Below are 27,945 nucleotides of genomic sequence, written 5' to 3' on the forward strand. Positions count from 1 at the left end.
TGTTCAGTAGTGGCAGGAAAATAAATTCATGCAGCAAAGTTTCACCAGAGTCCTTGAGGAAAAGGGGTGAACACTTTGATGAACTATTCAAAGTAGCCTATTCAGTATTCAAAGTAGACTATCCTTTATGCTATTTTTCTTTTAAAATGGAGTTCTCTGTTGACTTTAAAAACATTTCATGCAAATCCATATTTGGTTTTATTAGTTAAAAGCTTGCATTCAAAACCAAATCAATTTTTACTTATTTAGTTAATTTAGTTTCATTAAAATGTTATGGTATTGTCCTTATTAGAGGACACCAAGCATGAAGAGGTTATTGCTCTGCCTTTTTATTTTTATTTAATCTCTTGGGTTTAGCAGTTCATTTTTGCTCTCTGTAGAGGACATTTGTATTTTATAAATTTCTCTGAGACCACACATGTTACTGTTTTAAGTGGTGTGTCTTAAAGAGGGCATCCTGGGCTTTCAGAGATACTAAATTTAGTCATTTGTCCATGACAGTGTCCTTTCTTGGGTTTTTAGAAATGTCTGACTATATCAGACATATCACCTATAGCTACATTTTATGGAAAGAGGGAAAGGAGCTTGCTGATTAATTTTCAAATAAACTGGAAAACTTTCAGTCAGGGCATTATTTACTTTTACAAAAATATGCAGAAGTGTGCATACAAAAATAAGTATCTTCTATAGACATCTTTGTCAAAATTTTTTATAAATTTTATTTTATAATCAGAAATATAGGGATGATGCTATAGAAGAAAAACTGAAGATTATTTATTAGACATTCTTGCCTGTATTTAATGCGCCTTAATGCTGTCTTAATGCTAAAGATCTTAATAAAATCTTAATAAAAAGAGAATTGATTTCATGTTTCTTATGTAAAAAATGCTAAAAGATGTTTGATGGGTAGGCCTATCCATCTGTCCCATGCATCTCTGCAAACGACGAGGGCAACTAAAGTCAATAATGGGGAAGCGAATCGGTTCTTCTGAATGGAATTGAGTGAACCATTGAAAGTATTTACCGATTAATTTGAGTTACAACTTAAAGTGTTCCCAAACGTTCATTTGACTTAAGAATGATTCATGAATTGTTGAGAATCGTTGAAAAGAATCCCGAATCGAATAACATTACTGAATCAATATTTGTTCAGTTGAATCAGTTCAGTCTACCCGGCTGCTGAAGAGAACAGTGGGATCATCGTCTCACAATATAAATATCGATTATATTTGCAGGTACATTTACACTCATTTTATGATTTTTATGCACGCGTCAACCATTTATTTGTGAAAATCATCGAATATAATTGCCTTTTGCTATTACGTTCGTCATTCTGTCGAAAAATCAGCTCAATTTGACTTCGCGCGCTGTCTAACCTTTACAGTCAAAGACCAATTTTTTTTTATTACCATATTCACATTGGTAATGTTAACTTGCTCTAACAATCTAAAATGTCATTTACTTGAATTTGCAAAACAAATATTGTAAGTGAAATAATCTCAGCTATTGTTTTAGATTCTGTCAGGCAGGCACGACACGTGCTCATGTCGACTGTTAATATGTAATTCATTTTTCCAGGAGCTCTTTGCTTCTACCTCCAATTAAATTGCTAACAGTGATTGTATGTTAATCGCCTAAATTATTACATTATTAGCTAACTGCAGTCTCCAAATTGTAATGTTGATATGCATTCTCTGTAAAGCTGCTTTGAAACGATATGTATCGTGAAAAGCGCTATACAAATAAATGTGAATTGAATTGAATTGAATTGACTGTGGCGACGAACTTTCATTAATTATTCGCAAAAAAGACATTAGCCTCGATTACAATCATTTAACTTGTATATTTGGTGTACTAAAGCATGTTTCACGTTTCTCTTGTGCCGAAATCTTGCACAGTGACTCATTAATGGTTTATTTGTTGTGTGTTGTTTAGATTAACTCCTCCAGATGTGTTAAGAAATGCGTATACAAATGCGTATTGACATGTACTAATGCCTTAGAGGTCTGCAGTGCTTTGACAATGTTTTAGATAGACATGTCAAGGAACCTTCATTGATTTCTGTGCTTTGTTTTTGTCAGTTGCATTGAAGTGCATCAGAGGAAGAAATGGATCCAAAACGACCACCCTTTCCTGGTCCCCCAGGGGTCACCCGCATACCATGGCTGCAGCAGGCAGAAGATCAGGGTCAACTGCCAGACCAGCCCCCATTGGGGCGAGCCAGAGGTCTTGTCTTGTCTAAAGACGAACCTCTCCCTGGACGAGGTAGAGCCTTAGGTGTACCTGGAGAAACGCCTGTGCGATTTGGCAGAGGAGTAACTCAGTCTTTAAGTGAGCCTCTTGTGGGCATGGCTAGAGGAGTGCGATTACCGATGGAAGAGGGGGGTTTTGGGCGAGGTAGAGGTTTTTTGCTGCCCACTCCTGAGCCCACTGCTGGGATAGGTAGAGGGGCTGCTGTGGGACCAATGCCTACCCTGGACATTGAAAGATCAGGTGTGCAGGAAAAGATGCCTGAGCTGAAAGCAGAGGAGGCTCCAATCATTACCAAGGTGAGTGGTGCTAGGGGGCTGCACAATTTGGGGAAAAAATCTAATTGTTTTTTTTTTTTTTTCTGATAAAAATTTGCTGTTCTTGTTAAAGGGTTAGTTCACGCAAAAATGAAAATAATGTAATTTATTACTCACCCTCATGTCATTCTACACCCGTAAGGCCTTCATTCATCTTCAGAACACAAATTAAGATATTTTTGATTAAATCCGATGGCTCAGTGAGGCCTGCATTCAAAGCAATGACATTTCCTCTTTCAAGATCCATAAAGGTACTAAAAACATATTTAAAACAGTTCATGCGAGTTCAGTAGTTCTACCTTAATATTATAAAGTGACGAGAATACTTTTTGTGCTCCAAAAAAACAAAATATTGACTTTTCAACAATATAGGCCGATTTCAAAACACTGTTTCGGAGCTTTACGAATCGAATCAGTGACTCGGATCTCCTATCAAACGGCTAAACTGCTGAATTCACGTGACTTTGGCGCTCCGAGTCACTGATTCGATTCGCAAAGCTCCAAAGCAGTGTTTTGAAATCGGCCCATCACTATATTGTTGAAAAGTCCTTATTTTGTTTTTTTTTTTGGCGCACAAAAAGTATTCTCGTCGCTTTATAATATTAAGGTAGAACCACTGAACTCACATGAACTGTTTTAAATATGTTTTTAGTACCTTTATGGATCTTGAGAGAGGAAATGTCATTGCTTTGAATGCAGGCCTCAATGAGCCATCGGATTTAATCAAAAATATCTTAATTTGTGTCCCGAAGATGAATGAAGGTCTTACGGGTGTAGAACGGCATGAGGGTGAGTAATAAATGGCATTATTTTCATTTTTGGGTGAACTAACCCTTTAAGTTTGTAGGGTTGAACAATTTGGCCAAAATTGTGATTATGTATCACTGTTAAAAATATATATTAAATACAAAAAACAAAAAAATACTAAATTAAAAACAAAAGAAATATTGCTATTGTAACATTTCACTGTAAAATAAAAACATTGAATATTGCTTATTTGTAGGGCTGCACAATTTGGCCAACATTTTATGGTTATATATCAATATGGCTATTATTATTATTATTATTATTATTATTATTATTATTATTACTACTACTAAATAAAAATATAAAATTTACTAAATATAAGCAAAATATTATTGTAATATTTCACTGTAAACATTGAATATTGAAGAAAAATAATATAATATTGATACTTTACTGTATTTATGGCTGTCTTAATTTCTTCATTATCAAACTTTTATGTCGACAGAAAACTGCAGGGAGCCCTTAAAGTTTTCTTTAGTTTATAAGCGCTTTTCGTTACAATTTTGGGAAGATGGTTGCCACATGTTGTGTTCCCAAATCCCAAATTTTAAAATCGCACTGAGCGATTGTGGTTTTGGTTATTTAAAAAATAGTTTAGAATTAATATTTGTTTCACCAAAGTACAGGAAATAAGTGGTTATTGTTATGCACCTTCCAGATAAACACATTTGATTTGGTAATAGATTTATGCTTAAAGTCTCAGGCTTGGCTTTCTTTTAGGTTGATGCTCCTGGGACAGGTTCATCGCTGGTGTCCATGTTCAGGGGCCTGGGCATTGAGCCAGGAAAGACATGGGGCAGAGGAGCAGCACCTATTGGTATGTGAGAGAACAGAGAGAAAATATTTATTTTTGTTCCATTGTGAGTCTTAATACTCAATAGTTCAAAAATGAAAGTCCTGTCATCATTTACTCACCCTCTTTTTGCTTGAACCGGATGGAAATGGTTCGCCATTTGAATATCAATGGCCTATACTTACATATGCAATACGTCTGAATCAACCCTGCTGTATACTGTATTTAATCAAACCGGTACCTGATTCATTATTCCTGTCAGTGCTAGGTTGATTGGAGTGGGCATTAAATTGTTGCACCGTCATTCTTGTATCCTTGGCAACACCAACAATGTTGAATAGTCACCACTTAGACTTGTAATTTACTGCTGAGGAAGACAGTAGGAAGGTCAAGTAGATAATAATGAAAACAAACTTAATCTGCAATGTAAATACAAATGATGAAAGTAAGCCCATTAATCTTATATTTAAGAGCTTTTTTCTTTCTAAGGACTTAAATAGTGCTTGAAATAGTCCTTGGCTTCTGAATCAGTGACCTTTCTACGTTTTTGCCTTGCGCACGACTCTTGGGGAGCCTCTGCTTTTTTCGGGCTGCGCTTCACAGCAGTCTGACTGGCTTAAATTATTTTTTCAATGCAAACATGACATTTTAAGATAAGACTTCCAACCTTTTCGAGCACTATAATACCCTATGGCTCATTATCACAGTGTTACTTATGTTCATATTGCAACAGGTCTGGAATTAAACAAGCTGTCTTTACTAACATCTGCCAATCAGCAGCTGTTCCCACTTGATTTATCTGACAGTACCAAAAAAAGACTAAAACAATTCTGAACCTAATTAAACTTGGGTTCAGTTACTCCAGTTCGTGTGGAGTGTCCTCATAGTGTAACAGCAGGTGCTGAAAACACTACAAGCGTCACACATGCTTGAGTATGTGAAGTTTCTGAAACTGCACCATTCATTCACACAGACTTGCAGAAGATGCAGATTTCATATTTTAGTAGCAGTATTTTTGCGGTTTGATATTCACAGACACTAGTCCATATCACGTTTTGATTAAGTGTACAACCCTATTTTTGATTTATCCAAATTTTACCAAATTGATTGACGTTCTGCGTTCCATTTTTAGGACTGGATTCAGAGATTCCGTCCATATTTTACACATCACGAAAATTATGGGGCCCTAGACAATGCATGTTGTTTTTTTATGTGTTTATTCATATCATCTTCTACAGTTTAGTTAATAAAGAAGCAGGTTGTCTAAGTGTTCGTCTGCGAGTATGATTCTGTTATTTCAGTGTATTGAATGTTGTTTTTTCTGTCCTTAATCAGGTAGGGGGGCAGCAGGTGATTTGGGGGCAGATGTCCAGCCTAAGCCGAGCATCATTGGGGCAGCTGCTCTGACTCCAGAAAGAGAAGAAGCTCGCTTCAAAGAATCCATCAGGTGATGTTCTCCAGCACCACGCAGGATTGTTGTTTCTTGCTTGTTTTCCTAGTACAGTTTCTTTTTCACTAATTCTCTGTATTTTTTATTTGCACATGGATAACATTAAAGGGTTAGTTCACCCAAAAATTAAAATCCTGTCATTTATTACGCACCCTCATGTCGTTCGACACCTGTACGACCTTCGTTCATTTTCAGAACGCAAATTAAGATATTTTTGATGAAATCCAAATGAAAAAGGTATATGACTCGTCCATAGACAGCAATTTAACCACCACTTTCAAGGTCCAGAAAGGTACTAAAGACATCGTTAAAATAGTCCACATGACTGCAGTGGTTCGACCTTAATTTCCTGAAGCAACGAGAATACTTTTTTTTTTTTTTTTTTTGCGCAAAAACAAAAATAACGACTTTATTCAACAATTTCTTTTCTGTCATTTTCCTACTCTGTTTACATTCAGGTTCTACGTCGGCAACTCTAGAACGGCAACTCATTATTGGCCGGCTCCTGCATCAGCATCACACGCAAGCGTTGTGCTGGTCACGTGAACAGCGTTGACCAATACTAAGTCGGCGTTCGGACATAAACACGGAAACACTGCACTGCTTCAACTGCGTAGGAGACTGACAGGGTAGAGAGGAAATTGTTGAATAAAGTCGTTGTTTTTGTTTTGTTTTTGCACACAAAAAGTATTCTCGTCGCTTCATAAAATTAACGTTGAACCACTGTAGTCATGTGGACTATTTTAACGATGTCTTTAGTACATTTCTGGACCTTAAAAGTGGTGGTTAAATTGCTGTCTATGGATGAGTCATATACCTTTCGGATTTCATCAAAAATATCTTAATTTGTGTTACGAAGATAAAAGAAGGTCTTACGGGTGTGGAACGACATGAGGGTGAGTAATTGATGACAGAATTTTCATTTTGGGGTGAACTAACCCTTTAAAAGATTAGTCCACTTTTAAACAAAAATGTCCTGATAATTTACTCACCCCCATGTCATCCAAGATGTTCATGTCCTTCTTTCTTCAGTCGAAAAGAAATTAAGGTTTTTGATGAAAACATTCAAGGATTATTCTCCTTATAGTAGGCTTCAATGGCCTCCAAACGGTTGAAGGTCAAAATTACAGTTTCAGTGCAGCTTCAAAGGGCTTTAAACGATACCAGACGAGGAATGAGGGTCTTATCTAGTGAAACGAACGGTCATTTTCGAACTGTATATGCTTTATAAACACAAATTATCGCATTGCACGTGCTTCCGCTTTCCGCATTCTTCAAAAAGCTTACGCTGCATGTCCTACGCCTTCCCTATTCTACTTACGGCAAAAAAACGAAACTGGCGCCACGTTCGTTCCGTAAGTTAAATAGGGAAGGCTTAGGACATACAGCGTAAGCGTTTTGAAGAATGCGGAAAGCAGAAGCACGTGCAATGCGATCATCTGTTTATATAAAACATATACAGTTGTATTTTTTTCGAAAATGACCGATCGGTTCGCTAGATAAGACTCTTATTCCTCGTCTGGCATCGTTTAAAGCCCTTTGAAGCTGCACTGAAACTGTAATTTTGACCTTCAACCGTTTGGAGGCCATTGAAGTCCACTATAAGGAGAATAATCCTGGAATGTTTTCATCAAAAACCTTAATTTCTTTTCGACTGAAGAAAGAAGGACATAGACATCTTGGATGACATGGGAGTGAGTAAATGATAAGAAATTTTATTTGAAAGTGAACTAATCCTTTAAGTAATAGTTCACCTGAAAATAATATTCTCTTTCATGTAATTTCAAATCTGCATGACTTAATTTTTTCTGCAAGATGGTGGAATATTATAAGTGAATAACAACTCAAATTTGGGTCTGTTCGCTTCAGAAAAGTTAAGTTACCTGTATAGTAATTTTATGGGACTTTTGTTGTCTTTTTGCTTCATTGAGGAAAGAAAGTCATACGGTTTGGAACGACATGAGGATGAATGAATGATGACAGATGTTTTATTTTTGGTTGAATTATCCCTTTAAAATATGATTACTGAAATGCATCAAAATGCTGATCATTTGAGTTTTGCTTTGTGTGGTTACAGTTTCCTGGGCAGAGGATTTGTTGGTGTTGGCAGAGCAGCATTGCCTCATATGGCTGTAGGTCGTGGACCGATTGGCCCATCAGGCCTTATGTCTCCCATTGCTGCCCCTCTCTCTTTGCCATCTGCGGTCTCTGTCTCTGAAGAAGCTCTGGTTCCTCCAGGAACACCCCCTAAAGTTGAAGTGAAAATTGAGACAGTGAAGTATGAATTCTCTTTCCTGTTTGTATCTTTTTGGATCATTTCAAGCAAGTTGTAAACGCATCATTATACGTAATTTGCAATATATACAACGTTCAAAGGTTGGGGTCAGCAAGATATATATATATATAAATTATTATTATTATTATTATTATTATATATATATATATTTTTTTTTATACTTTTATTCAGCAAGGATGCATTAAATTAATCAAAAGGCATTATTATAATGTTACAAAATATTTCTATTTAAAATAAACGGCTCATTTGTGCTGTCTATTCATCAAACAATCGCAAAAAAAAAAAAAAAATTATTAAGCAACACAACTGTTTTAAACACTGATAATAAAAATTAAGTACATTAGTGTACGCTATATATATTCTAGATAAGTTGTGACCCAATTTGCAAATAAATTGCTTGATTGGTGCAGTTCTTTACAGCAAATCAATCCAAAATGTTGGTACATGCTAATGTGTCTCTTCTACAATGTGTTCTTACAGGGAGCCTCTGCAGAAAACAGGAACCAAAGGCAGTCCCGTGTCCATCGGATCAAACTACATCCCCATCTGCTGCAAAAACGAAGCTGTGTTTCAGTACCATGTTACTTTTACGTGAGTTTAAAAGACCCCCTGTGGTGATAATCAAGTTTTTGATGATCATTATATGTCTTTGTGATGTTTTTAATATGCTTTCAGTGAAACCATGTGCAAAATTCATCAGTCAACACCATTGCTGCGTATTTTCTCATTAAAACTGCAGTGTACCAAAGACAGTCTCAAAAACATGGTTAGAAACCACTCCCGTTTCCTGCCGTCACAAACATGTAACCAATTCCATCAGCACGCGAGCCTTTTCCTATCATTAGAATGCAAATTTTTAGCTGTATTAACAGTATTTTTATTTATTGAAATTAATTTTAATTACATAGCATACTATTACATTTAATTACATACTAATATTATGCATTGTAAATTATGCAAAATTACAGCATTTGAATGGTTCTCCTTTTCCTGTTCTCCTTGCTGTCATATAGTGTCTCTCTCAGTGAATGGGACACAGATTTTACTAGTAAAATTTATATAATGAATAATATACGTGTCAAATAGTGTTCTTAGTTTTTTCTTCCTGTGGGGGAGACTACAATAATTTACTATGAATTAAATGGAAATCAAATTAAATACAATTTATTGTGTAACCAAAATACCAATAATGCCCAGAAAAAGAAAAAAAAACTTAGCGTGTGACTTTTAATTATAAACAAGCCTGAAATACACCGGGACTCTTATTTTGAAATGTCTACACAATTGCGGGCTGATCCTTCAGATTCTTACAACCGTATAAAACATTTTATATAAAGGCCATAAAGTAGACATTGTCATAATTCATCAACTTGAGTTCATTAGCAATCGCTTGGCATAAATCTGCGCTTTTCATTGATTGAGAATCACTTTGAAGCAGTCTGAAGCGCCTTGTGACTTTGCAACATGCAGCACTCTTTGTGAAATATCCACCGTGTCTCTGCAGCGCACGTGGGAATGTCAGCGGGAGTAAACAGTTCTGACGCACACATAACGAGCAGGTATGAAACACATAGGGCGAGGGGAGATTTTCCACTAGTTAATCGATCGCGGATGGTTTCATTATCTTGGGCGGATACAAAAGTATAAGAGGATGAAAATAATAAAAGCATAAATGTGTCTCCAATTATACTTGAGCGGCCGTTAATATACCTGGTCGGCCCGTCCAAGTAAAGTCTATGTGTGGGAAGCACTGGACTTGAAGACAAATACACTCTTCCTCTCTCCTGAATGTTTCTGATTCAAACATATATGGCTGAATTAAACCAGCATTTCCACTTGCAATTGTGAAGCGTTTACTACAGATGACCGAGTGGATCGTTATTTAAAGGAAACAACATGTTGTTTACCCCTGCCTGTCGGAATAAAGTAGACATTTAGTTCATGGCCTATATTGTGACCAGTATTGATTGAATAATTATGATTAGCAGCATTTTTTTTTTTTTAGAACAGGATTAATGAAGTGAATGATTGGCTATTGTATTTCAGCCCGAATGTTGAGTCTATCGGTATGCGCTTCGGTATGATGAAGGAACATCGGTCTACCACGGGAGAGGTGGTGGCTTTTGACGGATCTATCCTCTACCTGCCAAAACGTCTTGATGAGGTTTGTATGCATGTTAGATGTTGTTGTTTTTCACTTTAAACATGCCTCATTTCTCAAGTTTTACTTTGGCTTTGCTGTGTGACAGGTCGTTCATCTTAAAGCTGAGAGAAAAACCGACAATCAGGAGATCGACATCAAGATCCAGTTGACCAAGATTCTGCCGCCCAGCTCTGACCTGTGTATCCCATTCTACAATGTGGTTCTAAGGAGGTGTGTGTTCTCCATGTATAGTATCAGGATTCTCAAGACACTACAGTGCTTAAATGTGTTTTTAATTTGTTTTCCTGTTGTTTTGCTCTTTCATGGTTTGAAATGTCCTCCTCTGGGAGAAAACAAATGTGCTTTTTTTTTATTAATGCATGACCTCACTAATGGTTTGAAATAAGAGTCTGATGTTTTATATAGACATAATGTAATGTTCACAATGCAGAGTTTCTTCCCTGGTTCATTTATGCAGACTGAGCTGCAAAAACAGGCGAGGTTGTGACATCAGAAGCATGAGAAAAATAATTTGCATCGAATTAAATTGTATGTCGATACGTCAAAGTTAGCCACTTATAACAGAGGTCGTTTACACTACCATTCAAAAGTTTGGGGCTGGCAATATTTTTTAGATGTTTTTGAAAGAAGGCTCTTATGTTCACCAGGGCTGCATTTATTTGATCAGAAATACCTGTTTTAACATTACAATTTAGAGTGATCTGTTATCAGAGATGACTGTGTCCAAGTTATGTAATTTCAGAAATGTACATATAAAAATCAAGCAGTTAGTTAATAATGTATTAATTTAAGGCAGAAACAATGAGTTCATTGAAGTAATGAACACATGTTAACAAATGATTAAGATATATAGAAAGATTTGTAATGGTGCATGTTGATCGAGAGTTTGCGTCATCTGTCAAAGTTGACCTCGCAGGGGTCGGAGTCATCTCTTCACAGGTGTTGAGGCATCTGAAGTCTTCATAAGAGTCTGGATCCAAACTGGAGCTGATGGACTCTAGTCACCTCGGGATAGGGATCCCGAGATAAAGCAGAAAAGCAAATGGAAAATAATTAGCGTAGCTGCTGTTCATAACATTAACCGAAGATAATCATGTGCATTTGATATGATATAACTGGCTATTTCAGAGTTTAGGAGGCAAATGTGAAAATGCTCTCCCTCCTTTAGTAGACTTAGATATCCTAGGTACGACCAGAAGCCTAGAATTTTGTGATCTTAAAGAGTGTGATGGATTGTAGGATGATAGAAGATTGGTTAAATACACAGGAGCTAAACTGTTTATGGCCTTATAGGTCAGTAGCAATAGTTGTTCAAAAATGATTCAAAATAGCATTAAAGGGAACCCCTGGTATTAAGACTTGTATGGCTTAACATAACGTAAATGATGTCTCTTATTGAAATATGTAGTAGAAAACCCATGAAAGATTTACGTTATTTAAAAAATCCATGACATATTTGGACAATGGGGGGCGCCATTTTGTTTAGGTGCACAGTGCGTTCTATGTCAATGAAGTCAAATGGTTGCACTCGGTGAGCTACTGACACCACCCTGTTGCTATTTTTACTGCAACACAACTCGGAATATAATACACGATGCCACATTGTGCAGCTTTTGGTTGTAATTTTCAGTCGAAGGGCAACAAGAAGTGTTGCAAGTCTTCACTGCTTTACTAGCGATAAGACGAGAAAAGAATGGGAAGTTGTGAAGAATGTGAACTACCTAAAGATCCGCATCTTTGTTCTCTTCACTTTAGCCCTGATGCTTTTGAGGCTTTTAGTAGACCACAGCTACTGAAAGAGCTTACAGTTGGCGATGGATATAAGCATATGCTTTCTCCTGTCGTGGAGACTGACGAGGGCAGCCCATAACACATCTCAATTGAGACAGACTGCCTCAAAGCTCATGTGTGCTGCTGATGCATGAGATATCTGTTATCCCATAAAACAGTAGCATCTTCTCAGCATGTTTAACCGTGTATAATGCATTCAGGTGACAGACGATTTTTACATGTCAATCATACAACAGTAGTTTGAATAGCCACAGAGACATTGCATGGCTTCGATGTCTTCATTCTCACTAATTTTGTGCTCTGGCTCAAATTGAAAAGGCTGATCGTGTTTTAAAAGGAATCACATGGGTATTAAGACTTGTATGCGTTACTAGATTAACATACAGATGAAAAAGTATCAAAGGAATCAGGGCTAAACTGGAGAGAACAATGACACAGTTCGGAAGTTCTATTCGTCCACATTCTTCACAACTTCCCATTCTTTTCTCCTCTTATAGCTAGTAAAGCAGTAAAGACTTGCATTGCTTCTCTTGTGGCTCATCAACTGAAAATTACAGCCAAAAGCTGCACAATGTGGCATCATATAATATTTCCGAGTTGTGTTGTGGTAAAAATAGCAACAGGGTAGTGTCAGTAGCTCACTGAGTGCAACCATTTGACGTCGTTGACGCACTGTGCACCTAAACAAAATGGCGCCCCACCATTGTCCAAATATGTCATGGATTTTTTTAAATAATATAAATCTTTCATGGGTTTTCTACTACATATTTCAGTAAGAGACATCATTTACGTTATATTAAGCCATACAAGTCTTAATACCAGGGGTTCCCTTTAAAAAAAAGCAAATCTTGAATAGCCCGGCCTCTGAGAGTAACATGTGTAACATCTCTCCCTGTGTTTTCAGTGGGCATAATTCTGCCCTCTCAGTTACTGACAGAACTCTTCTCTTGTAAGACAAAACCCTTAGTAGTCATATCACTCAGCAGATTCCCTCGTGTGGTGTCCTGAAGTCTCAGCACTGGGCCTGTCTGAAGTCAACCATGTTTGAAATCTACAATTAGCTACGGTCTCGGTGGGGACTGAACACCCTGTTTGCTCTTGATAGCCAGGAGTGAAAACATGCTCCTTAGAGACCGCTCAGCTGCGCCTGCCTCACTCTCTTTTAAAGATCAGAGATGGGGTCATCAAGCAATATTGGAAAATTAAATAAGTGTAATCGCATTACGGGCCGCGTGACGTAGCAGCCCGAAGAGGAATGAAGACTATGGGTTTCATCTGCATTAAAGCAATATTCTGGGTTCAATACAAGTTGAACTCATTCAACAGCATTTGTGGCATTATGCTGATTACCACCAAAATTAATTTAAACCTCAAAAGGCCAAAATCAAGGTTACAGTGAGGTATTTTCTTTTGGACGTTCTTCTCCCTGGTATAATGATAATCTGCTTGCAATGAAGGCATCATGTCGTACAATGGAGGCGTAGGTGGCATATGTCTGGCTTGACTGTCCATCACCAGGCCTGTAATTAGTTTCTATTAACAAATTACTCAAATGTAACAGTTTTTCAAATGTTCCTGCTTCAACTCACCTCTAATTTTCTCGATTTCTTCAGCTCCAAGATTGATTACATTCGTAAATGTATTATCTCTACTCTTCCTTCATCTGTTTCACCTTTAACCATTTTTTAAATTTTCTAGTACCCCTCTCTCAAACTTTTCCACACTAGACTTTCATCCCTTTGCAATGCGGTTTCAAAAATGAAAGCTGCCACTTCCATAGTTGATCCTAGGGCTGGGCGATAAAACGATAACGATATGTATCACGATAGACACGTGATCGATATCAATAAAAAATGTGTTCGATAAAACGTTCGATATTTTTTTATTCTTCGTCGGAAGAAAACAGAGGTTGCGAAGCAAGTTTTGTTGCATTAACAAAGGCACTCGCTCTCTGGTAACCTAGCAACGTAGGGAGTGACACGCTAACAGCCAATCATGTAACAGTATCAAGTTTGGTTGCGCCATATCGTTGTCTCGTGCTGGTCTGCTGGATTCCTCTTCAGTAACCGGCGACTGATAAGCAGAAAATGAGTGCTGCAGCGAGCGAGGAAATTGTAAATAAAAGAGGAAAAGTCAGCTCGCCAGTATGGCAGTTTTTTTTGGATATTATAAGTCTGACCGTAGTCAGACCAATGTCGTCTGCAAATTATGCAAGACCGTCGTCCCCGCCAAGACTGGTAATACCACGAACTTGATGTACCACCTTAGCCGCGCTCACCCTTTGGAGCACAGCCGTATTCAACCAACAACATCTGTGCGGTGTTGCAGCTACAACATTTTAATTATTTGAGTTTTCCATGGTTGTTAACATTTCTGTCTTAATAACTGAAGGGATTATGATCAGAGGAAGGTTAAGTTTAAAATAAAAATGTTTAAATGTAATATATTTTTCTCCTGGTCCTTATTTTAAGTGGGTCATAAAAAATATCAATAATTATCGATATCGACCGATATGAAACACTGATATCGTGATACAGTTTTCAGCCATATCGCCCAGCCCAAGTTGATCCTGTACCAACCTGTCTGTTTCAGTCATGCTTTGCTACCCTATGTCCTGCTCTATTGAGTATTATACATGATTCTCTGTGTACTGGTGTTGTGCCAGCAGCACTTTTTGTGCTACTGTGACCCCTGTACCCAAAAAAAAAAAACATGAACTTTGACAACCTTAATAATTTCCGCCCCATTTCCAATCTTCCCTTTCTTGCCAAAATTGCAGAGTGAATTGTTGCTACTCAAGTGCATTCCCATCTTACCACAATCTTTTTGAGCCCTTTCAATCAGGATTCCTTAAACTCCACAACACTGAAAGGTCACTAATGATTGGTTAATCGCTTCTGATTGGCGGTCTTTCTATTTTGATTCCTCTTGATCTCAGTGCCGCTTTCGACAATGTTGATCACTCAGTTTTGCTTAATCGTTTAGAATCTGTCTTTGGTGTTTCTGATACTACACTGAGCTGGTTTAAGTCCTATTTTTCAGATCAAAAACAGTTTGTTGCTATGGGTGGTTGCAGGTCTGATATTGGTGTGGTGCAATCTGGTGTTCCTCAAGGATCAATTTTGGGCCCTTTACTTTTTAGCATCTACATTTATCCTCTTGGTCAACTTTTAAGATCACTTGGTTTCAGCTTTCACTTTTATGCAGATGACACCCAGGTTTAAATACATTCAAAACCTGATGTTAATGTGGCTGTGTCCTTTCTTTCTCGATGTATTTCTGAGATTAAAAAATCGATGTCTAGAAATTTTCTTTATCTAAACCAGGGGTGTCCAAACTCCAGTCCAGTGTTTAACTCCAGCTTGCCTCAACACACCTGTCTGGAAGTTTCTAGTATGGCTGAATCCCAAATCGCACACTTCTATGCACTTTCGGTCTTGTGGACTTACAATGGCTGCCGTGTACGCGTGTCTGTTAAGTCCACGAGACCGTAGGGTGTATCATTCAACATTTTAGGTTTCAGAAGGGTGCTCACGAGCGCCACTGTGTGCCCTCGATGCCCTCAGTTAAGCCCTGCGAGTCTGCGAGCTACTCAGAGGAATGTACCCGGCAGTCAAAGCGGCATTACGTCACGAAAGTGTGGACTTAGAGGAAGACCGTGAGGGTTTAGGGTGCCATTTGGGACCGGGCCTATGCCTAGTCAGACCTTGATTAGCTGGTTCAGGTGTGTTTAATTGGGGTTGGAGCTAAACTCTGCAGGACAGTGGCCCTGCAGGAGCAGGACTGGACACCCCTGGTCTAAACAGTGACAAGATGGAGGTAATGCTCTTTGGTTCACCCCACCAGCTACTTAAGGCTGGGTCTTTAACTTTGTGTAGATGGTTCTACCCTGGAATTTCAAAAAAAAAAAAAAAAAAAAAATTGTCGGGTGATATTTAATACTCATTTAACATTTGTTCCTCATGTTCAGAACACTGTCAAGACATCATTTTTTCATCTTAGAAATATTGCCAGATTGCATCCTATGTTGTCATTCCTGGTTGCTGAAAAGTTAATTTAACATCTTTGTATTTTCTTGCATTGATTATTGCAATGCTTTGCTGGCCAGTGTTTCAAAAGCCACCCTAAATAAATTACAGTTGGTTCAAAATTCAGCCGCTTGAATCCTGTCTGCAAACACGACAAGGGATCACATCACTCCTGTCTTGGAGTCTTTACACTGGCTCCCTTTCAGATTCCGTGTTGATTTTAAAATTCTCATGCTTGCTTATAAGGCTTTGCATGGATTGGCTCCTCATTATCTCTCTGAGCTTTTAACCCCCTACACACCAACATCTCCGCTCTTCGGAAGCTGGCCTTTTAATTGTTCCGCTTACTCGTTTAAAATCTATGGGTGATGGGGCTTTTTCTTCAATTGCTCCAAAACTTTGGAACTCTCTGCCTGCTGAGATTAGGCAAGCAGAATCCCTTATCTTAAGCATTCCATTTTTATTCTTATGTATTTGTTTCCTTTTTATGTAAAGCACTTTGAATTACCAATGTGTATGAAATGTGCTATATAAATAAAATTGCCTTGCCTTTTGATTGCTGTTGATTGAGATTAACTTGTATTGAATCCAGAATGTTCCTTTAATGATAATTTTAATGTAAATGTGATCCCCCCTCTTCATGTAAATTAGTTCATCGTAATTTAAAAAAAATAAATAAATAAATAAATAAAATCTCAAAGGCTGCCTACCAATAACCATTTGATATTTTATGGCCATTACTAAAGCAAATATTCAGTACTGTATTGGGAAGCGCTGCCAGTGTGAAAACACAACTCGAGCCTGCTGTTGTAGTTAAGCTGTTCACTTACACACCACATGAGCAAGCGGTGTGAAACAGGCCGTATTGTTGAGCCCTGTGGAGTATTGCTCCACTTTTTCCTGTGCGTATCAGAGCTATAATGTCTTGAAGACAGTCAGCTCTGACATCTCTAACTTTCTTTTCATTTTTTCTCTCCCGCTCCAGAGTGATGAAACTACTGGGGCTGAAGCTAGTGGGCAGAAACCACTACGACCCCAATGCTGTTGTGATTCTCGGCAAACACAGGTATTTTGCACCAACCTGATTGTCGGTGATTACATTCCAACTGAAATTGCTGTGCTCCACATTGTTTGGTTTCACACTGAATAAATCTATTCTTAAGCTTTGGTATTTTTCCACCTGCCCTATGATTACCAGGCGCATGTGAATCGTATCAGCGCCACTTACAATAATGGTTTGCATATTGATTCTCTGTTCAGCATCCTGGTGATTGTTTGTACCTAACTGTGTTTATAAATGTGTGTCCATCAGGCTTCAGGTGTGGCCTGGATACTCAACCAGTATCAAGCATACTGATGGTGGGCTCTACCTCATTGTGGACGTCTCACATAAGGTGCTGCGAAACGACTCTGTGCTGGATGTCATGTGAGTTTGATCAGTGTAAAAACTCATTCAGACATGCCCACATGTGCAAAGTCATTGCCATTTTGTCAGTTCCATACTTTGTTCCACTCCAAAGCTGTTTTAAAATCTAGTGAGCTGCCTACCTATTAGGGACGCAACAATAAATCAATGCATCTCGATTCGTGGATCGATTCTGAGCTTAGTTTTTAACAGCAGATGGCACTCTTAGCTAGTTTTTAACCGCACACTCAAACGCTCATGAAAAAGAGCGCTGAAGAGCACTCATGCATTTGGCTGAGTCTGAGAATGTACTTGCACCTCAGAATGCTTTTATGATGCAAGATTAATGATAACAGCCTACTGCAAACAGCCTTGTAATTCGTTTCAACCTTTTCGAACTTTATGAATGATTATTTTATAGAAGGTTCAAATGGTGTGTATAATGAATTGGAAGCAAGCAGAGTACAGCTGTTTCTAAAGCACACGGTGCCATCTGCTGTTAAAAAGCTCAGAATAAGTTCACATATCCATATAATTAAATAGAGTAAAGTTATGCGTATTTGGCGTGCTGTCCGGGAAGAGGGCTCCGAGCTCAGAATTTTGGCCCGAACCCAGAGTACTCCCACCGGTGTGGTAAAAGTAGCTAGAACTAGAAGTGAGGAGATGGGGTGGAGGAGGGATGCTGATAAACTCTCAGATGAACAGAGGTAAGTCTGCTGAATTTATACCTCTTGTCATTGGTTGAGTTGATTAACTGAATGCTCTCTACTTGTGCTAATTAGGTTAATTATCTGAACCTTCTCCTCCCGACCTTTGTTAATAAAACATCATTTGGAGAGAGAAGCATCATGATGCATTTGGAAAATCTCAGAATCGATCCAGAATCATTTTTTGATTCGCAATGTATTGATTGTCCCAGCCCTACTATCTTTCATTTCGATTAAAAAAAAAAAAAAAAAAAAAAAAAGTGATTAATTTTAATAAAAGAAAAAAACACAAACATAAAAGCACTGATTGCTTGTATCAATCCCAGAATGTTTTGTGACATTGGTCAACTTTATGCAAATCAGCAGCGTCACAATACTACCAATGGGAGTGATCAGCCATCTGATACAGTTGAATAATGCAGTGGAGTAGGAACACCTACTAGAAACCAGGAGGGCAGATACTTTCCAGTCGATTTAATCGCTATTAGTGAGAATGATGCCTTAGAGGGCAGCCAACTATGTAGACAGAAATGCAGCTCACTAGGTTTTGGATCTGTATAAAATATTTCAAATGCATGGTAAACTTTAGGCTAAAATCACTATAATCAATTGCTTAACCTGCTGTCTCTGAATGCCTGTTTGTCTGCCGTAGGAACCTCATTTACCAAGGAAGTCGCGAGAGCTTTCAGGACGAATGCACAAAGGAGTTTGTCGGTTCAATCGTCATCACTCGCTATAACAACCGCACTTACCGTATCGATGACATTGAGTGGGCAAAGTCTCCCAAAGACACTTTCACCTTGGCTGACGGATCTGTGACCACGTTTGTTGATTACTACAGGTTCATCTGTTATGTGGGGAACCCACTTCTCTGATTTAAAACCAGAATGCATGTAAAAGACATGACAGCTGGCCATCAAATTGTATAACTGGATTATATGACACAGATGACATTGTGAAAGTCCTTGCATTCATAAATTTTAGCCCATCATGACAGATAAATGCTGGTTTAAAGCGATAAATTATGAGTTTTATTGTTTGTTTTGACAATTTTCTAATTAGATTTTTATATGCACAGAAAGAACTATGGCATTACCATAAAGGAACTGGACCAACCACTGCTCATCCATCGTCCAAAAGAGAGGTCCAAACCAGGAGGAAAGGTGATATAATGCATATCGGGATTGTTGGACTGGAAGTAGATGCTGTTTTGTTTGCTTATAATGTTTTGAGTTTTTAAAATGTTTAAGAAATGACAGTGATGGCTGCATTTTAGTCAGTGGTTGTTTGAATAGCGTGTTTCATGGGCCTGACTTAATTCACACTCCATGCTGTCATCTAGTGGTGGCATTGGGTGCTGTAAATTAATAGTAATTTACTTGGCCTGGTAACTAGTTGGCAGGGTTTGCTTTTAACTATTTACCACACTTGAAAGATGTGAATTTGAGAAAATGTACCTGTCACATACACTACTGTTCAAAAGTTTGGGGTCAGTAAGATTTATTTTAAGAACTAAATACTTTTATTCAGTAATGATTAAATTGATCTAAAGAGACTGTCAGGACATTTATAATGTTACAAAAGATTTATTTCAAATAAATGCATTAATAAGAAATGTTTCTTGTGCAGCAAATCAGCATATTAGAATGGTATGTGAAGGCTCATGTGACACTGAAGACAAAAGTAAGAATGCTGAAAATTCAACTTTACCATCAGAGGAATAAATTACATTTTAAATTATATTAACAACATAGAAAAGTTATTTTAAAATGTAATAATATATCACTATTTGTACTGTATTTTTCATCAAATAAATGCACCATTGGTAAGCATAAGATACTACTTCTAAAAACATTAAAAATTCTAATCAAAACTAAACGTCTGAATAGTAAACTAACCAGTCTCTTGGTAAAATGGCTCATCATAAAAACATTGAGGCATATTTCGTTCTTTTGTTTTGTTTTGTTTTTGTTTTTTGGGTGACCAATGTGGAAGGCTTTTCATGACCATTGGCCATTGTTAGGATTAGGATTGTTTTTAACGTGAATTTTATCTACCTCATAACAGGTAATAACGGGTGAAATCCTGCTGCTGCCAGAACTCTCCTTCATGACTGGCATCCCTGAGAAAATGAGGAAAGATTTCAGAGCCATGAAGGTACGAATCCATCACCAGTCAAACAATCTTGGCACATTAAAAAGTGTCAAACTAAGTCAGTATTTAACAGTTTAAACTTGTTAAAAACTCTATTTTGGAAACTGTTCAGATGTTCATGCCGATCTATCCCTCTTGGTCCCTGTGTTTCAGGATCTGACCATGCACATCAATGTGGGAGCCGAGCAACACACCCAGAGTCTCAAACAACTGTTGCACAACATCAACAGTAATAATGAAGCTCTCTCAGAGCTGGGCCGCTGGGGCCTCAGCATCAGCCAGGAGATTCTAGTGGTGAGAAATGAAACACACACCTCCAACAGTGTAGTTCAGTGCACTTTTTTGTCTTAGATACATCCACAGCTCAATCAGGTCCTCCATCAGTATCAAACTAGAAGCATATTAATGTTCAACTCCTTTTATATCTGGATATCTCTTATACAATTGTATTAATCTATAAAGCTTTTTTAAAAATTGAGCATTTATTCTTTCCTTTATTTTCTGGAGTTTTTTCTAAAAATGATTTTATTTTATTTTTTATAGTTAGAGTTTCATGTCCTTAATTTTTAAATGAAAGAAATAGAATATTATTATAATATTACACGTGTACAGTCAGAACCTTTATGGCTCTGTGAGAATCTGCGAGTCTGCATGTACTCACTTGGATTAAAAAATAAAAATAATTGGACTGAAAATTTTCTCTGACTTTAGTGGCTTAAAATGATCTGATCGCAAGTTAAGATATTTTTGATGATATCCAAGAGCTCTCTGACACCTCCATAGACACCCCCATGGATTTGGAATGACATGAGGGTAAGTAATTAATGACAGAATTTTCATTTTTGGGTGAACTAACCCTTTAAACGTTTTGTTTTTGCAGACTCAAGGAAGAACTCTGCCTAGCGAGACTATTTGCATGCATACAGCCTCTTTCGTCACGTCTCCGTCAGTAGACTGGTCCAGAGAGGTGGTTCGAGACCCCTCCATCAGCACTGTGAGTCAGCACAATCAGAGAGTTCAGACACAGAACAGGGTGTTTGAACAAAATCACTGTGAGTCATTGGTTTGCAGGGGAAGTGCACATGTGCAGTGGGTGTATGTCAGACTGAAGGCTGAAGGCATGAGTGAACAGCTTTGTTTGGCCTGAGTGAAAGAAATTCACACATTACTGTTGAGGCACATCACACGTGACCCTTAATGTATGGGTCTTTGAAAAACACTGAATAGACTTCCTGAACAAAATTACTCTTATTAAGCAGGTTAATTTTAGTGAATCAGAAACAAACTGGCTCATGAGAGTGTTCCAAAATAAATAAAAAACATACTGCTGGACCAGTGTAGTCTGACTTCTAAACAAAGTGACTCTTATAACCTGGTCTGTTTTAGTGAAACAAAACCATACAGCTGGACCAACTACTGTAAGTCTGATTTCTGAACAAAAATGACTCTTATGAGCCAGTTCATTTTAATTCATCAGAAACATAAAGATGAAACCGATGTTTTCTGAACGAAATGATTCTTGTGTGCAGATTTGTTTTAGTGACTTGAAAACATACAACTATACCAGTGTAGTCTGATTTCTGAACAAAATGACTCTTATAAAGCGGTTCATTTTAGTTCAGCAAAAACGTACTGCAGGATGAGTGTAGTCTGATTTCTAAACAAAGTGACTTTTATAAACTGCCTTGTTTTAGTGGGAAAAAAAAAAAGCTGGACCAGTGTAGTCTGATTACTGAACAAAACAACTCTTATTGAGCAGGTTGGTTTTAGTAAATCAAAAATATTCAGTCTACCGTGGTCCAGCTGTTTCTTGAATGAATGACTCTTATTACCCTTTTTTTTGTGAATCTACTGAATTAATCTCTGACTAAACTGTAAAAAAGAAGATAATTATGCTGTAAAAAATGATCTTTGATTGTTTTGAATGTGACCCATTTGAATTTGAAAGCCCCAATCTTTCATTCTCTCACATCGCACCAAAGTTGTAGTTAATCCTCTCTGTCTCCTGTCCCATGATTCCTCTTTGTCAGGTCCCTCTGGACTGCTGGGCTGTTTTCTTTCCTCGGCGGGCAACCGATCAGGCCGAGGAGCTGGTGACCACTTTTACAAGGGTAGCCGGACCTATGGGCATCAGAGTCGATCGGCCGATCCGCGTAGAGCTACGGGATGACCGAACTGAGACCTTTGTTAAGAGCATTCACTCTCAACTCACCTGTGAGGTGAAAACTACACAGATAGACTTGAAAAACTGAAGAGCTTTAAGAAATGTACTATTCTCTCAAAGAACATGTTACTCTCCAAGGACCATGGTTCTTTTGTCTTTGTAGTATATTGAAGTATTATATTATTAGGGCTGTCACGATTACTTGATTAAATTTGAGTATTTGATTTTTAAAAAATCCTCAATTGCAATTTATCCGTGTTGAGTAACCGGCAAAATATCGGAAGTGGTGCATTCTACGGACGAGAATCCATAAACTGCATTATTAGACTGTTTTCTAAGTCTGCACAATGTATTACAATGATTAAATAAAAACATACTATATCATAGTGCTATTGTGAATTCACAAAGGCTGCGATTCAATTAATTAAATATATGCCCTGCAGGTTTAATATATATATGCATTTTAATTATTTGCATGCGTGTAGGTTCTGTACTGTGAGTGGCTCCATTCATAGCAAATGCTGCTCCACATGAACCGTTATCATTTATTTACATCCGTAGAGTGCATCTCAAACTCCATCTCTGCATATGCTGTGAGTTTGGGTTGCTTGTAACGTTCATCTGGAAACACAATCTGCGCCATTTCCTCAGATTTGTAAGGCAAATCATTTATAAACCTATGCCAACACAGGAGAATATATCAATATAAATATGCGAATTGGTCATCACGATTTAAAAAAAAAAAAGTTTAAACCCTTGCTCTGAATTTGCGTGTTTTGATGCCCACATGTTCTTGTTCAAGAAATTACAGTGACAGTAGCATTTCTATTGTAAAGAAGTGGTCAAATATTAAAGATTAAGTGAACATTTGAATTAAATGTCATTTGGCCAATATTATATCTGCTGTAAAGTGTAACAGTACCAGGCCGTTGGCGCCCTCTGCAGGCATTTGTTATAATACATAATGTACATAAGTTGATTGTTTATATTAGGGCTGCACAATATTGGAAAAAACTGACAGTGCGATATTTTGTTTTTCTGCTATATATATATATTGCGATATGAAATAAATCCACCAGATTACTTGAATAATTGAATTATTAACAGTGTATTTTAACAGTGTTGTTATATAAAACCATATGATTACTTGCTTTTGATACTTTATATGAACCAAATAGTATTGCCTCATTGTTATATGTATTTTAAGTAATTTCAAAGGCTATTGTTTGTTTAGGTCTATTTTTATTACCACAAAAAAAAATTGAATTACTCGAATAATCGTCAAAATAATCGATCGATTAACAAAATTAATTGTTAGTGACAGCCCTAATCTAAATACCATAGTCAATAAATATAGTTCTTAATTTGGCTGAAATCAAATTAAGGCTCTCTTTTAATGGCTCTCTTTTGGTTTTCAGCCCCGTCTGCAGCTGGTCGTGTGCATCATGACCGGAAACAGAGATGACCTGTACAGCGCCATCAAAAAGCTGTGCTGCATACAGAGTCCAGTGCCGTCACAGGTTTCAGTGAAACACAATGTCTTCGCATTTTATAGTTCAGTTGGTGAATTTAAACCAAACATGTACACTACCTTCCAAAGTTTGAGGTCGGTATATTTTTCCATGTTTTTGAAAGTTTCATATGCTCAGCTGCAGTTATTTGATCAAAACATTACTGTTGTGAAATACAGTGAAATTACAGTTTAAAACAACTTGTCTTCAATTATATTTTAAAATGTAATTTATTCCTTTGATGTTAAAGCTGAATTTTCAGCAGCCATTACTCCAGTCTTCAGTGTCACATGATCCTTCATAAATCAATGTTGAAAACAGTTCCAGGATTGTTTGATGAATAGAACGTTCAAAAGAACAGCATTTATTAGAAATTGATTTTTTTTTGATCGATGTAATGCATCCTTGCTGAATAAAGGTACAAATTTCTTCACAAAAAAAAAAAATCTTATTAGCACCTTTTGAATAGTAGTGTAGATTTAACAGTAATTTAAATGTTTTTGCATGAAAGACAACACCTTTAATTTTGGAAATGTGGCATTCTATGTGAAGCAGAATATACAACAGGAAGTAGTTTAGTATAGGGACATACTTCTTTCAACAGTCATTTCTACTGAAATAAAATGTTACATAATGTTAATTAAAAAAAATTGTGTTCCTATGTTAGTGGAATTAATTAGCTGTAAATAACAGCATGTATTTGTAGTATTTGTGTTAGACATTCCATACAAACAAGATAATTGCTAACCACACACTGAAATCAGTCCAGCAACAAAAATGCATTATTTTATAAACTGCATTTTGCAAAAATGCAAGGTGCACATGAATTAAAAGCTAAACAAGCACGAGCAGATGTTTCAGCACATTGCTTTTTTCAGTGCTCCTTTAGACATTTAGACATTGCTTTCTTCAGTGCTGTTAGACATATCATGTCTGAATCACAGTGACTCTTATTTCATAGGCCATTAACGTGCGGACCATCTCCCAGCCACAGAAACTCCGCAGCATCGCTCAAAAGATCCTTCTGCAGATTAACTGCAAACTGGGAGGAGAGCTGTGGACGGTGAATGTTCCTCTAGTGAGTGTGTGCGAATCAGACCTGTTGCCCATGGGTGGTACTGAAGTTACTGTACTGGGTGTCACTCTTGATTAAATAAAAAATGCTTAAGTAAATATTGAGTATTGGGAATGGACCTGAAAACAGTCACTGCACAGTGAGAACCGATATACGATAGCTAGGTGTGATCCATTTTCTTTTGTTTATTTTTGTTAACGCATTGGTTGTCAAGTTTCATGGGTTCACATCTTGATTTCCTTCTTGAGTATAAAACTCTTCCTCCATATTTTAAGTGACATATTACCTCAAAACCAGCAGTCACAAACTCATTAATAGTCTCAAGTTGGCGGGAGAACATTAAAATGGAATTAATATTAAAATATTAATGAGTCTTGCAAAATATTTCTTTGTAAATAACATTTTTATTATTTAACTTATCTTTGTTCACAATTTTTAATACCTATAATAGATTAAATATGAAGTAATGCAGGATAAAAAAAAAAAAAGGCATGAACTTAAGAACCCTATGGCCCGGTTTCACAGACAGGGCTTCAAGATATGTCAGTGCAAGTTGCTTTCAGTTAAAACAGCTCAAACATGCATTTTAGTCTAGGACTAGTTTAAGCTTTGTCTGTGAAACCGGGGGTAAGTGTCATGGATTATTCCTTCTGAATGGTATTGATGTTGGATTGTTGCAGAAATTAAATATCAGCAAATGTGATTAACCAAAGGGAGAGCTTCTAATCACCAATTTTCATTTGAACAGAAATACCTGATGGTGATTGGAGTGGATGTTCACCATGACGCAAGCAAGAAGAGCAGATCTGTTATGGGCTTTGTGGCAAGTCTAAACAGGTAACTTGAAACCACATGAAATATAGTGCAGTTGGACTCGTTTAAAACCCAAATCACAAATGTTAAAAAGTTTGGGGTTGGTAAGATTATTTTTAAATGTTTTTTTTTTTTTTTTTTTTTTTTTTTTTTAAAGAAGTCTCTTATGCTCAGCAAGACTGCATTTATTTGATCAAAAATACAGCAAAAACAGTAATATTGTAAAATAGTACAATTTATAAGAATTGTCACATGATCCTTTAGAAATTATTCTAATTTGATATTCAGGAAATATTCCTTATCAATAGTGAAAACAATTGTGCTTTTTCCAGGATTCATTGATGAGTATATAGTTTAAAAGAACAGCATTTATTTTAAATCTTTTGTATATTATAGTCTTTACTGTCGGATTATTGATGAAGAAAAAATGTAGGACGGGTTTAATGCGTTGGCTGCGATTTGGATTTTGAGATGTGGGCTTTGAGCTTGCAAGGGTGGGTTTAAGCAGAATAAATGATTAGAGAAGTCCTGCATACATCACCAGAGAGAAGTCTGTTGTTTTCCCAAGAATATACAGTTATGACACTTTGATTCAGTTTCATGCCAACTTTAAGATATTGCCCCCATAATATATCTTCTGTAGTGTTTTTAAACTTTTGTAACTGCATTTGTGTATTTTTTTTATTATTATTTTTTTTTTTTATGTATAGCACTTTGGTCAACCGAGGTTGTTTTTAAATGTGCTTTATAAATAATTGGAACTTAAACTTGAACTTCAAAACTGTAATTTGTCAAGCTACTCATAAAATTATATTGCTTCCCCAACAAATGCATGTGAATATGGCAACCTTTTAATATGGGTGCAGAATTGAAAATGTGCTGCTTACATGCAGCAGATGTGGAATCTGTGAATCAGACCTAACCCTGGGTTTGTCCCGGTGTAGCATGCTGACCAAATGGTACTCCAGGGTTACCTTCCAAATGCCTCACGAGGAGATAATCAACGGCTTCAGAGTGTGTCTGCTGGCTGCCCTGCAGAAATACTATGAGGTAAAAAACTTAATCATATAAAATATAGGCTCTACAACAAATGATAGCTGTAGCCTTGTCGAAAGAGAGTCGTCAAAGGCAAAAATTGATCATCCTACACGTGATCATCCTACTATTTTATAAACAGGTGAACCACGCCTTTCCAGAGAAGATCGTCATCTATCGTGATGGCGTGTCAGATGGACAGCTGAAGACCGTGGAGCTTTACGAGATCCCTCAGATCCTGAAATGCTTCGAGACCATCCCAAACTACGAACCGAAGCTGGCTTTCATCGTGGTGCAGAAAAGAATCAGCACCACCCTGTACTCCTATGGATCAGACCACTTCGGCACCCCCTCGCCAGGAACCGTGCTGGATCACACCGTCACAAACAGAGACTGGTTGGTTTATAAGAGCTGAAGCTTGTGCTCCATGTCCAGACAAGGATTTTACAAACGGCTTTAGCAGTGCCCTAGAATCCGCAACTAGATGTGCAAAGCATTACAGAACTGAGATCTAGTCAAGCGCATTACCAGAAGGAATAAAAATGTGGTATATGAATTGACGTGTTTCTCTTCTCTTCAGGGTGGACTTCTACCTAATGGCACATTCGATTCGACAGGGTTGCGGCCTACCCACTCATTACATAGCAGTGTACAACACCGCAAACCTCACCCCTGACCACTTGCAGAGGTAAGAAATTGGTTCTGGTTTACTGGTGTTTTTTAACTGAAGCTGTTCAGATGTTTCAACTCAAAAAGACACACACACACACGTAAAATAAAACATTTCTTTACAATTTATTTTCACAGGTTGACCTTCAAGATGTGCCACCTGTACTGGAACTGGCCCGGAACGATACGTGTTCCTGCACCTTGCAAGTACGCCCACAAACTGGCCTTCCTGTCTGGCCAGTACCTCCATTCAGAGCCTGCTATCCAGCTCTCAGAGAAACTGTTCTTTCTGTGAATGAGACCCATTAAACATCTCAGCTGGACCCCAGAGGGTGGTCCTCATCTTTGAATCTTCGAATTTTGTTCTTGGTTTTGTTCTAAGTACTGTTCAAAAAGTTCTTTGCGTGTAATCCATCCAAATAACATCCATCCAAGTGTTTTTTCTTTCTTTCTGTAACTCTTAGTTGTTCACTTTTGTGGAGCATTACAAAATAAAGTGCATGTCAATCTTTGTTT

General features: G+C 37.4%; 1 protein-coding gene across 1 annotated transcript; it reads left to right on the plus strand.

Moving 5' to 3' along the window:
• Positions 1-1,125: 1,125 nt before the first annotated feature.
• piwil2 (piwi-like RNA-mediated gene silencing 2) lies at positions 1,126-27,941 on the plus strand. The gene is made up of 23 exons (XM_051894145.1): positions 1,126-1,235; positions 2,082-2,549; positions 4,095-4,191; positions 5,503-5,614; positions 7,695-7,895; positions 8,394-8,504; positions 9,960-10,077; positions 10,163-10,287; positions 16,882-16,962; positions 17,209-17,322; positions 18,661-18,849; positions 19,087-19,171; positions 20,076-20,165; positions 20,316-20,456; positions 21,043-21,156; positions 22,193-22,381; positions 23,745-23,846; positions 24,799-24,915; positions 25,661-25,749; positions 26,670-26,775; positions 26,903-27,156; positions 27,341-27,448; positions 27,568-27,941. The coding sequence occupies exons 2-23, from the start codon at positions 2,109-2,111 to the stop codon at positions 27,722-27,724; spliced, it is 3,141 nt and encodes a 1,046-aa protein (XP_051750105.1). The 5' UTR covers positions 1,126-1,235; positions 2,082-2,108; the 3' UTR covers positions 27,725-27,941.
• Positions 27,942-27,945: the final 4 nt, after the last annotated feature.

This window comes from Ctenopharyngodon idella, chromosome 5 (assembly GCF_019924925.1).
Source record: "Ctenopharyngodon idella isolate HZGC_01 chromosome 5, HZGC01, whole genome shotgun sequence".
Taxonomy (NCBI): Eukaryota; Metazoa; Chordata; class Actinopteri; order Cypriniformes; family Xenocyprididae; genus Ctenopharyngodon; species Ctenopharyngodon idella.

Coding starts and splice junctions, on each gene's coding strand:
- piwil2 (XM_051894145.1), top strand. CDS start 2,109: ATGGATCCAAAACGACCACCCTTTCCTGGTCCCCCAGGGGTCACCCGC. Junction 10,078..10,162: donor TGCCAAAACGTCTTGATGAG/GTTTGTATGCAT, acceptor GCTGTGTGACAG/GTCGTTCATCTTAAAGCTGA. Junction 22,382..23,744: donor ACTCTCAACTCACCTGTGAG/GTGAAAACTACA, acceptor TTTGGTTTTCAG/CCCCGTCTGCAGCTGGTCGT.